This window comes from Octodon degus, unplaced genomic scaffold (assembly GCF_000260255.1).
Source record: "Octodon degus isolate 3935 unplaced genomic scaffold, OctDeg1.0 scaffold00044, whole genome shotgun sequence".
NCBI classification, from domain to species: domain Eukaryota; kingdom Metazoa; phylum Chordata; class Mammalia; order Rodentia; family Octodontidae; genus Octodon; species Octodon degus.
The window spans coordinates 14787884-14800982 of record NW_004524620.1 but is presented as its reverse complement, the minus strand read 5'-3'; the positions used below and the strand labels follow the sequence as shown (position 1 = coordinate 14800982).

At 39.1% G+C, this 13099-nt stretch overlaps 2 protein-coding genes across 7 annotated transcripts in view; one reads left to right on the top strand and one right to left on the bottom strand.

Moving 5' to 3' along the window:
• Positions 1 to 13099, bottom strand: part of Focad (focadhesin) — a 379256-nt gene that overhangs the window by 273122 nt on the left and 93035 nt on the right. For all 6 annotated transcript variants that reach the window (XM_004631729.2, XM_023715838.1, XM_023715836.1 and 3 more), the window contains 2 exons: positions 11653 to 11857; positions 8129 to 8335 (listed from right to left, as the gene is read on the bottom strand). In XM_004631729.2, coding sequence (XP_004631786.1) covers positions 8129 to 8335; positions 11653 to 11857 — 412 coding nt within the window. The remainder of the gene's footprint in view (positions 1 to 8128; positions 8336 to 11652; positions 11858 to 13099) is intronic.
• On the top strand, positions 4962 to 5420 carry LOC101564699 (ubiquitin-conjugating enzyme E2 N-like). The gene has a single exon (XM_004631728.1). It carries the CDS (start codon positions 4962 to 4964, stop codon positions 5418 to 5420), a length of 459 nt encoding a protein of 152 aa, XP_004631785.1.

Below are 13099 nucleotides of genomic sequence, written 5' to 3'. Positions count from 1 at the left end.
ATGACATGCCAGTTGCTGCTGTGCTGTCTCTGGGGTAGATGATTGTTCAAAAAGAAGGGGGTGGTGAATGAAGGCAAGAGATAGGAAAAGGAATGTTGTGGGACTGTCCTGCTTCAAGGTTGTATATGGTTAGATTTTTGGACTTATGTGTAAACATAAGAAGTATATAATTGTTTATGCCTATTTTTTAAAATATATTCTAATTTTTTTTGCTATTCATGCAATATTTTAATACTTTTTGAATCCAAAGTACATTTGTGTTTGTGTACACTGAACTATCAGTGAGCCACTTACAATACCACAGTGGCACTCAAAAGTCCTGGATTCTGCAGCATTTACAATTTTCTAATTAGGGTTTAACAGTGTGTACTAAATTGCACAATAAAAAATGCAACTTGCTCCATAAACTACAGCATTTTATTACACGATGCTTTTAGGATTCATTGACTATTTTATGTCAGCCTTATTTCTCAAACTAAATGGCAGGTTTCACAGACATGGACTTTGAATTCTTTGATGTCTGCCATGATCCACTCCCAATTCAATACCCACAAGAGAGCAGGAATGGAGTGAAACACTGCCGTTTGACTGACAAATGGGTGAACGGGGCAGCATTCATGACCAGTGGCTAAAGGTGGACTCAAGACACTCCAAGCGGGAATCTCAGTTCTACTTGGAGTTGTTTTGATTATGAAATAACAATTCACCTAGCCCCATCCATGTGGTACCTGAGCAAATAATACATCGCATTCCAGCTTCTAGCGACAGTACTGCTACGAATCAATTCTGTAAGTAGATCGTTACCGTCACATCTTCTGACCTGCATACATATAGGAGGCAGTTTTGTAACTAAAAACAAGGGTTTCGGGGCAAGTCTGAGGAGCAATGCTTGGCTTTGTTCTTCATTCCCTTTCAAACATTCAACTTTGTTGGTAGGTATTAGTAGCCAGTAATGACTCATTAAAATAGCACAGACGCCACAGCTTTTAGACTTGGACAGCGGAAACGAGAAGAACGTCCTCTCGCTGGTATCTGGGCCCCGCACTCTGCTTTCCAGTTGTCAAACCTCATCAGTATGTAGAAGGCACAAGAGCTCCCTGGAAGCTCCTACTCCTTGGTCATCTGTTTAATTGCTGAGGCTTCCACATCCACGCCTCCAAAAGCCTTTGATTCTGTGGTTAAAAGAAATTTACTAAAATAAAAGCATATTTTTTCTGAGGGTCTAAGAAAGAGTAATGAATGCAAAGAAGCTCTGGTGACTGTAACGTTGAGAAGAAGCAAGTCCTCGCTCTGTGAGCTGAAAGCCATAGCAGCTTCCAAACCAAGAATGAAGCCTAACACCTACCGACCAACCGGTAGGAACAGACCTGGGGCGCACACTGCAGGACTGGGGTGCACAGGACACAGCAGCTCCTACCCACGGGAGGGTGGGCTAGAATCTGCACGAGGGGCAGACAGCACGAATCACTTCTGTAAGTCTTCCAGTCCATCCCACTTCCCCCAAATGGACAGAACAGCAATGAAGAGGGCAGGAAGAAGAGGGGAAACAGCCCATCATCCTTATCACGTTTAGTCAACAGAGCTGGACTTACAGTTCCTATCCTGGCTAAAACACTGGCAAGGATTTTTTCCGAGACCAATCAGATGAGCTTAACACAGTCACATCAGCTGAATTCTGGGGATGCTGGACGCCCAGCTGCTCGGCCACCACTGCAGGAGGCCGTCTGCGCTCCCGGAAGGCTGCCATGCACAAGGCATACACTTCATCTATCGCTAGGTAAGCCTTTACACATTACCGTCTCTCTGCTCAACTGGTGACAGGGCAGACAGCATCATCACCACCGCGGTGCCAGCGGGGAGATCAATGGGGCATTCTCATCAAAGACCTCCGGCGGGCAGCTCAGCGTTCTGCCTCAGCAGTCAGCACAGGTATGGCTCCAGAAACTGCTCTGCGTGTAGGTCGGGCTTTGGGTGTGAATAAATATCCTCGGCCAGCTCTGGCTCTGTCAGGCTGCTGGGACGCCGGGCGCCAAGCGGCCCAGACCGCGAGCATCCGTCCGCGCCAGGGGAGGCCGGCGGCCGGTGGGGCAGGAGAACCGGGGGCAGCCGGAGTCCAGTCCTGGCCAGATTCGAGTCCCGCAGCGTGGGTGCCCGAGGGCCCGCCCTGGCCTGGCCTGGCCAGGCCCCACCCGCCCGCCCCCGGGCCACCTCTCTTCGCCCCGCCCCGCCCCCATACTCTAATTTTTAAATGTTTTTTCATCATATTTTATAGGGACTTAAAGTTCAACATATCAATACTCGATGAAAAACACCTGATGCATGTTATGCCTAAGATGTTTGATATTCAGACAACATCTGTTAAGCTTAACAGCCTAGGTTGTATGGTAGTAACAATAAGCTTGTCTTCTGGAGGGTTAACAACCTAAGTTTGCAGACCAAAATTAGAGAAAAAGGAGGGCCCCAAGGAAAGCCAACATTTTGGCCCTAGCCTTCCAAGGTCAATTAAGACTCAGGACATATGAGAACTTGTAACGTCCCGTAACTCGGTAGTGTCCCAAATTTTCTGATCAATGAGATTATGGGGCCAAAGAGGAAAGTAATCGATGATGTACAGTGTGCCTAAGGAGAGTCACATGGAGAGAAAACTTTCTCTCAGGCTTTCACAGAGAGCACATTGGCCAAGCAATGGCTGTGACTCATCCACATGGCTGACACTAACAGAGGATCTACAATCTGAGGTACGGCGCCTCAGGATAAATCCTGAGGGCATTTCACTGACCTTCTCAGACCCAAAAGCTACAACTCTTGTTGCACAGGTCCTGCTTTACCTTGATCTTAACCATCCAGCAGAAAAGTATAAAAACAAAGTATAAGAAGTAAAGCCATTGCCGGGGAAATGGCTCAGTGGAATAAGCGCTTCCCTGGCAAGTGCAAGGGCCTGGGTTCAATCCCCAGCTCTGCACAAAAAAAAAAAAAAAAGAAAAAAAAAATACTTGAGGGAAAGCAAGCTCATTTGACACACTCAAAGGTGCTTGTATCCCATACATCAGCTTTACCACCTGAAGAATGAAATTAATCAACTGTAAACTCTCCCAATGTAGTTTGTAGATATTGAAAAAACAGTCAAAAAAAATCAGCTAAACATTTACAAATGGGATCTATTCCACTTTGTGTCTTTGAGGACTTTATAGGTTCACTGCCCTGAAACAGCGCTGGCAACAATGAAACAGTCTTATCTCCTTGAGGGTAATAAATGCATTTTTAAACCAATATGCTGACAGTGTATTTTATCTTTGTCATCACACCATTCTTTTTCATGCTGCCATCAATTTCAATTTCTGCTTGACTATATAAAACAAAAAGGCAGCAAGAATATTTAAATTCTGAATTCACCAGTTTCTAAAAGGGTCAGACACAAGTAAAAGCATCACTGTATAAAACTGCTTGGGCTAGTGATGTAGCTTAGTGACACAGTGCCTGCCTAGTAAGTACAAGGTCTTCAGTTCAATCCCCAGTACCAAAATAAAATCTATCATTACAAGCCCTTTGTCCACGAGCAAACATCACCACACAACATTTGACAAATGTAACAGAAGCTCCAAAATGGAATAGAAATATCTTTAAGTAAGTAGAACTTAAAGGACATTAAGTCACAAATGAAAATTACCTCTAGGAAGGTGAGATTGACCTGAGCAGGACACAGGAGGAAAGAAAAAGATCTAGAAATTCAAAGCACTGAAATTAAGGAACTGTCAGCCAGGTGTGGTAGTCATAATGTAATCCCAGACAAAGGGAAGGTGAGACAGGAGGATTCCAAGTTCAGTCCAGGCTTGGCAATATAGTGAGACCTTGTTTCAAAATTCAAAGAAAAGGTTTGTCGATGTATGTCAGTATAACCTTTCTGGGTTCAATCCCTACTGTGACAAATAAACAGGCAGTCAATCATGGAGAATTAGACTAAATGTCTCTTAAATTAGTTACAGCTCTGAAGGCCATAAAGTTTTTGTTTCATTTAATTTTGGTGGTCATCAATGGATGGTACCACTTAAAGATCTTTTAATAAAAATCTTGATTACACACTTCATGTGTTGCTTGAAATGCAAGAGCTGGCTCTGCACAGGGATAAGCTGTTTTCCCCTCAGACTCCACCAGACACTTTTGCCTTAGGGTAAAGGTAGAAAAGCAACAGTAGCAATCGGATCCCCAGATAAATGCTTTCCCCATCATTCTGGGTGCTTTTGGAGAGCTCTGAGACATAGTTCACAAGCTTCTCAGAAAGATGCATAGAATCAAGCTTTCTGAGATTACATTTGCAAATAAACTCTAGTCACATCACTCTTTACTTTCTGGGAACAAAAGCTTTGCGTTAGCCTTAAGAGAAACTTACACTAACACAGAGCCTACTTAGAAAAAGGAAATAAAGTACAGAAGAGTAAATGCCTTTATACTCAGCCACAGATGTCAAAGGGCTCTTAGTCACAAGAAACACTTGCTGTCCACACATCCTGTCTTCAATCCAAATGAAAAGTACTGTTGAACAACACCTATCAATCAGGCACTAAGTACATATGCTGGATCCAGAGAAAGAGATGCTATAAGCAAGACAGTCAGAAATAGATAAGTAATGGAATATAAATATAATATATATATTTTAGTAATGGAATATAAATATATATTATACATATATATATATATGTAATGGAAAAATATTTTAAAAGAAAGTGAAAACAAGGTGTAAAGAGCAGACAGAATGGAGAAGATTGGCCAGCTCACACATTCCCTGAAGGTCAGAGGTGAAACTGCAAACCCCTAATCTTTCCCAAGCCAGAATGCTTAGATTGTCCTTCACATTGAGACAAATTAGTCTCCTCCCAACCAGTCTTATTTTTGCTTCATTTTGCTGATCAGAGTAATATATTTTGTTTGAAATAGAAAGGAATTGGAACTCGGGATCTGACAAGATGGCTGGGCTGCCCAGCAGGATCATCAAGGAAACCCAGCATTTGCTGGCAGAACCAGTTCCTGGGATTAAAGCTGAACCAGAGGAGAGCAATGCCCGTTATTTTCACGTGGTCATTGCTGGCCCCCAGGATTCCCCCTTTGAAGGAGGGACTTTTAAACTTGAACTATTTCTGCCAGAAGAATACCCAATGGCAGCACCTAAAGTACGTTTCATGACCAAAATTTATCATCCTAATGTAGACAAGTTGGGAAGAATATGTTTAGATATTTTGAAAGACAAGTGGTCACCAGCACCACAGATCCGCACAGTTCTGCTATCGAGCCAGGCTTTGTTAAGTGCTCCTAATCCGGGTGACCCATTAGCAAATGACGTAGCAGAGCAGTGGAAGCCCAATGAAGCCCAAGCCATAGAAACAGCTAGAGCATGGACGAGGCTCTATGCCATGAATAATATTTAGGGCGATCCGATCATCGAGTTTGTGTCACTTCTCCTGCTCTGCCAAGACTTCTGCCTTTTTTGTTTGCATTTAATGGACACCGTCTTAGAACATTGCAGAATAAAATCCCACACATTTTCAGTCCTTTGGTGATTAAATGCACATTAGCACATCTATGTCTTGTCCCGATTCACTGTTGTAAAGCATGAGCAGAGGCTGCAGTTCCATCTGGATTGTTGTGAAGCGTTTAAAGGCAGGGCCCTCTGCTTTTATTCATTTGCCCCATCATGGTTTAAGTACAAAGCACTGGGAATGAAGGTAGTTGTCAGGGTTGGCTGCAGGGGTATGGGTGTTCTTTATTTTACTTTATTCTATATTTTGAGGGGTTAGGTAGTTTCAAAATTTTGTGCCCCCGCCCTCCTTTTTATGGTGATCTAATTGCATTGGTTCTAAAGCAGCTAACCAGTGCTTTAAGATTCGCTCTCTAGCCAAGTCTAACTTTATTTAGATGCTATAGATGGGCAAGCTAATTGTTTGAACCAAAACGGGAACATTAACAAACATCACAGCCCTCACTGATAGCATTGTGATTTTGCAGTCAAGTGTAGATTTCCCCTTCAAAAAAAGCTTGTGACCACCATTTTGTATGGCTTGTCTGGAAACTTCTGTAAATCTTATGTTTTAGTAAAATATTTTTTGTTATTCTACTTTGCCTTTGTACAGTTTATTTTACTGTGTTTATTTCATTTTCCCAATGTGACAATATTATTTAAAAATTAAAACTGATGGAACATTCTGTTTTGGTCGTCGCCATCTGACAAATAGAATGGCAAGGGATGGATCTGCCAATATATTTTCACTGATGCAAATTTGTGTTAAGATATTGCTGAATGATTTATAAACGGCCTGAGCCTGCATAAAGCATCAGTATCTGACCCTTTCTTGCCCCCTAGAAATTTGAATAAATGTTCTGTATTACCTAAAAAAAAAAAATAGGAATTTAAGACCTGATCATCAGAATTAGCAACTAATAGAACATATCTACCAAAATTAATATTATTTAAGAAATAAATCCATCAAATGTACAATATTTCTCTGATATAACAGTAGGAAGAGGACAGAGATCATAAAAAAAGAGAATGTAATGTCTGAGCTGCACATCCAGCTAATAAAACATGGAAGACGAAAACATGCAGAACATCAAAATACACATAAAAACTGCTTTATTCTATTTTACTTTATATGAAATTAATGTGCTATAGAGGCCTTAAGAGCTCTATGTAAATCAGGATAGTCAAGAAGCACAGGACATTTATGCCTAGGAGTGGCAATAAAAGTCCTACTTTTTGACTTGCAAGGTGGCTACAAGCATATTTACTTCATATGCAAAAGTACAAATGTTTTAACTTCATCTGAACTTACTAATTTAAAGTGCAGATTTTGGGGCCGGGAGATGGCTCAGTAGAATAAGTGCTTCCTGGCAAGCACAAGTGCCTGAGTTCAATCCCCGGTTCCGCCAAAAAAAAAAAAGAATATCAATAAAGTGCAGATCTTTACCATCACTCAGACCTGCTAATTCAGTACTCTATTTCCAGGAACAGGTTTCAGACATTTGAATTTTTGGTTACATTCTACCTAGTGACAAAAAACAAAACAGTATTCAGCTTTTAATGAGCTTGAAAACAAACAAAAAGCTGTCATTTCAAAATAAAAACAAAGTCTCATAGAGACTCATAGATGTTTACAGTGATTAGATTTACCAAAGCACCATACAGACATGTTTAGTTATACAATTTTAAATAAATTTCTGTGGCAAATATTTTTTTAAGCTATCAAGAATACTGCAGAGTTAATGCAGAGTGCCAAAGATAACCTAGTACCAATAAGATTTTCTTAAGTCTTACTCTAGATGTTATTTCCACCACCAAAGCAGTCTTGCAAATGCTTAAACACTGGAATCTCTGGTTGGTACCCTACCAGGGCTTACATTATTAAGCCAATTACTAAGGAATATTACAAATGAATTGTGAGAAAAAAGCTTCCGTAGTTTAAGCTACTCAGTCTGTGGACGGCAGCCTAAAGGTACCCTCGTCTCTTCTCGACCCATTCATGCCCTATTAATGTTGCCCTCCATTTTCCCACCAGAATGACCTTCCCACAAAAAAAGAGGACCTTGCTCTGGTGAGCAGTCTTCAACAGTACGTCAGTGCCTAGAAGACAAGATGTAAACCCATCTGTGTGCCGCGTGAGACAGATTCAACCTTATCTTCCACCCTGAAATTCAACAACACTCACCATGATGCTCTCGCTTACCAAGCAGGTCTTTATGCACGGGATATTCTCCCAGCCAGCCAGCTCTTTCCAGACTCTGGCTCATAGCAGGAAAACTCCTACTTGGTCTTCAAAACTCAATTCACGCACTACTTCCCTTAACTGGTGTTCCTATAATACGTTAAATATGCTCCCATAAAAGTATTCATCTTATAATATTAGAATTATTATTGGCATATCTGAAGTTTCTTCAGGTCACAGAATATATCTTTTTAACTGTATTTTGTCGGTAACTGATGTTCCAAAGAGTGTTTGACAATTCATTTTTATAATATTAGTAGTATGATATAATTATATTAGACCAAGTCACTTCTGATAAGCAATAAACTAAATGATCACAAGCAACCACTTACTGAAATATTTAATTAAGCACACTGAAATTTTTTGCTATCCCTTACCTCCTTCAGAAGTTCAACACTGTGCTCTATAAGTTGAATTAAAGATGAGCATTCCCCGGTTATCTTTAAGCTGACTTCACAGACACATAACAGCTGAAGTGTCATCTGGGTAAGCTGAATTTTCCAGAAAACAGGATGATGTAAAAGGCTTAAGTATACTTCTTTGATAAACAGCAGTGCTTCTGTTGTCTGTATCACGTCTTTCATCTGTTAATAAGGCCATTATATTATATCATATTATATATTATACTACACTAATATACAAATGATAAGATAATTTAAAGCTATACAGGAAGTTTTGAACAAAATAATTTTCTCTAATCCTATGAAGACAAGTTTAAAAGACATGGAACAAGTTACATAACAATAAAATACACAATTTTGTTTCTTGCTAACCAAAAATACAATTTTGTAATTATTTTTATTATTGTCTAGAACAAATTATTTTTGTTTATTTAGCTTCCCTGAATGCAGATGTCTTAAAACAACCTAGGGGCCAGGGAGATAGCTCAGTACAACAAGCACTTGCTTGGCAAGCTCAAGGTCCTAAGTTCAATCCCTGGTACCGCAAAAAACAAAGAAAAAAACAGTGCAAATGGATGTGAGGGAAAGTGTTGAGGAATATTAGTTAAGAACTGGTTGTAAATTCTCTCACTAAATTCTCCTTCCTACAGTTCCAGCAGAGATACCTGGAAGTAAGGGCCAGGATTTTATTCGAATACACAGATAAACCCTCATCTGTAACACATTTGCTCAAGCAGCCTGAACAGAGATTATCAAACAGCACAACTCTTGGAAGATGTAATAAAAGACCATATTCAAATAAGAGTGTATCTTCTCAACATGCTGTGTCATACAGGAAAGACTTGGGTACTCTAAAATCCCAACCCGATTCAACCCAACTATTCTGATCAAAATTCTGGATTTGGTATTAAGGGTATGGTCCTGCTCACAGGCACATTTGCATTTCCTAGAGATCACAAACAATCTAACGTTTGTTTCAGTCAAGACCCTTGTGTCTATAAAGTGAACAGTTGACTAGCTGTATCTTTTACCATTGGTTACCACCAAAATAACACAAAACTGGTCTAAGTTATATAGAAAGAGAAAAATTAGTTCCTAGCAGATAAGGAGGAGAGGGTATTAAAAGATCAAGGACAAGAAAGTAGGGGCCAGGGAGACGGCTCAGTGGAATAAGCGCTTGCCTGGCAAGCACAGGGACCTGAGTTCAATCCCCAGTTCCGCAAAAAAAAAAAAAAAAAGAAGAAGAAGAAAAAGTGACAGAAAATTAATTAAAGTTGAAATTAAATTAATTAAAAATGTGAACAGTTCAGTCTCTACATTATTTTGCTTTTTCCAAACAACAGAAATGCCTAACGTCTTCAAAAGAGAACCTCAGCAAATTAACATTAAAGGCTCTCTAATATTTAACATTATGAAATGTTTCTTTAAAATATTTTGAAGTAATATTCTACTTTATGTAAAAGTATATCATGTGCAACATATAAGGTGAAATGACAGGTCACAACTAAAATGAAAAAGAATTCCACAAATATAAAACGGAAAGGTAATCAGTGTTAGAAAAAAAAAAAAAGTTCCACTGACCACCTAGCAATCATAAAGCAATAGGATGGTATGACCATTTTTAAAAAATACTTTTACTAAAAGGTGATTCTATCCCAGTGCTTAGTACAGATTAGACTATCTCTACAGCACTCAGCTGTGTATTTAGCTCCAACAATAACATTTCATAGTAGCACATTTTGAGCGAAAATAGTAATTTCTACCAAAAGATATTGAAAAGTCTGAAAATCATTTCCTATGGAGAAGAAAACAAACTAATGAAGAAAAGAGAAGGGAGAAAGATGTGGGAAAAGAATGAATGAAAAAAGAGAAAAACAAAACAAGGAATGATTTCGATGGGCCTTTTTAAGCCTTATTTCAGTATGAGAAGAACAGAGACCAATCGGTAATTTTGTGTGTGTGTGTGTGTGTGTGTGTGTGGCCAGCTCAGCCCACCAGGGGGCGGGGCTGGCTGGCATGTGGTGCTGGGGATTGAACCGCAGTCCCTGTGCTTTTGCTTAGCTTGTTCTAAGTAGGTGCTTTAGACCAGTGAGCCATCTCACCAGCCCCCAATCGGTAATTTTTAAATGAAGGTCAACAGAAGTATTTGGAAAAAACTGGTTTGCTTGCAAAATAAATGTCCTTATTACCAACACATCCAATTAGTTACAGAATGTCACCTATCAGAGGGCACATAAAAATGTAACAACTGGGAGTTGTACTGAAAGACCTCTGAGGCCCCTCCCAACTCTCGGTTTCTTGATTTTAATAAGAGCTGATGTGTTACAGTGACTACATGTATTTATATCACTGGTTTCAATGAATTTTTCTCATGTCTCAGTTATATTAACACATAAATTCCCAGAAATATTCCAGAGTTCATTTCTACTAGTATGTAAGTTTTCCATGCAGAAGAATGCAAATATTTACCAATGAATACAGAATAAGGAAACATGGTCATGGTGTAAATCAACATTCAAGGTTTTCTGCCTAAACACTGCTCTGTTGCTTACACAAAACAAAAGCTTTAGAAAAGCACACTACAATTCATTTTAATTAACTTTTCTCTGCCTTGATTACAGGAAAGCCTATTTATGAGTCACAAAGGAAAGACGCACTCTAGCCTCTCCTTGCTAAGACAAACTTAAAACAGGTCATCTGTGACTTAAGTGATCACTCTGAAACGTAGTCACAAATTCCCTCTATTAGCAAAGCAGCATGGTGCTCAGATTTCAGGCAAATAGCTAACCCAGTTATGGGATGGAGTACCCAATAAATGTATCACTACACTAAAATCACAACACAGTGGCAACTCGAATTTTTTTAATTTGCATTTGTAGACATTAGCTCCAATTTCTCTCTCCTAAACCCCCTCAGCATTTTAAAGTGCTACTTTTAAATTCTATACCTCTGCTAACCACCTTTCATCCATCTACTTTCAGTTACGACTTAAAATACTTTTCCAACTTGTTCATTGTACTGTAGGCTTCTCAAGAAGAGAATCCATCAGGTGTCACTTGTGCCACACAGGAATAGGTAGAAACTCTACTCTAGCCCTCAGCTTGCTAAGCTTAGCATTCTCAGAGCTGTATCTGCCTAAAGAACAACCTTTTTAACTTTTTTCAAAGATTATTTTTAACTTGCATATTTCCCAGGATGCAGTCCAAGGAAAAGTATAATTCAAAGCCTTTCTCCTAATAACTCTTTCTTATATAAAGTGAGTTCTCATTCCTACTAATCCAAACAGGGGTTGAATTGGTTTATATTTGTGAATTTAGTTAGCATATATCAATGTTCAGTCTAGATTTAGTTTATTATCTTCTCCAAAAGACTGCAAGCATTTCTAGCACCAGGATTGTCTGATTTCACCAAATCACACAGAATCTAGAACTACTTTATGTATGAAAATAATCAACACTTTCTGGTGCTGATATGTTAGGGAAGAAAGATAAAAGGCTTACCTGCAAACATGGAATCATGTCACAACACAGTTGAAGTATCTGCTGCTCTAATACTGACGGTTGTGCTTTATCACAGAGAACCCGAGGCTGAAGTAGCACTTTGAGCAACGGTAGTCGAAGGTGAGCATATTCTTGTAATTGAGAGGGTTCACAATAAAGATAACGCAGGAATGATGCCATTATTTGGACACATGAAACTTCTGACCTGCAAGTCATATAATGTTTTAGCCAGTTACTGAGTCAAATACACTATCAAACAGGAAATTGACAAATACCAACCTCTGGTTTATGGCATATCAGAAATTACACTATCAATGTAACAACTTTTGATTCTGCTATTCCACCATCTCCTAACTAGATCTATACCAAACAACTCTTTACACACTGGGGAAAATGACTCCATGCTGGTGGGGCTACAAGCCAGGTGCCCAGGACTAAGACAGACTCTTTTTGCACAGCAGAACAGCATCTATATCTTTGTTTATTGGTGAATATCAGAACTATCTAAGAACACTTGTAGGGGACAATGACACTGGCATGAATTTTTGGAAAAACTCTAGGGGTAAGATTCTATATGTGACCAACCCATAAAATCAACCTAACAAACTGTGATGACAGCTAACGTTTACTATACTCCCCACCATTCATGACCTTACTTTTTAGTTTCAGTTATGCTCACAGCACAAAAGTATTACCTCAGAATTCCAGAAGTAAGCTAGGAAACATGGCAGGGGCAAAACCAAACATTTATATACACAGATGGGTAAAGCAGTGACCCTGAGACTCTCCATCAGGTTTTTGAAACTAGCAGTTAATTGGTAGGATTCTCACCCTCACTATATATGCTGATAGCTGTGAACTAAGCAACTGCACTGAAGATAGCAATGTGTAAAACGAGGGCCATGCTTGGAATCCCTATCATTCTGGTCTTCTAAATATGTACTGCTTGTCATGTAATACCAATTACTGCCATACTCTCTCTCAAGTAAATGTTTGTTTAAAAAAAGGTAAAAAATGAAAACAAGAGACAAGAAAAAAGAATTCCAGAAGTAATCTAAAAGTTGCAAATTAAGCAACTAAGGAGCATGATAAAATATCAGACTGTTCTACAAGATATGAATCATCCCTTTGTTTAGCATGTACATGATATATATTAATCATTTAGCAACCATCTCAGGTATCGTTGAACTGTCATAGAATTGCAATGCTTGTGTCCAAATAATCCTCATTTTACCCAATTACCCTTATTTTATTTAATGACAACAAAATACAAGAACAGTGATGCTGTCAATTAATACACGCCACAGAAAAGTCATAAATGCCTCCCTTAAGTGGACAGATGATAGTTCTCATTAAAATAAAATTTAAAAACCTGTATGGTGAGATCACTAAGATCTGTGCTAAATTATATTTAATTTTTTTTCCTTTATATTATGGGACAGTGTCT

Coding starts and splice junctions, on each gene's coding strand:
- LOC101564699 (XM_004631728.1), top strand. CDS start 4,962: ATGGCTGGGCTGCCCAGCAGGATCATCAAGGAAACCCAGCATTTGCTG.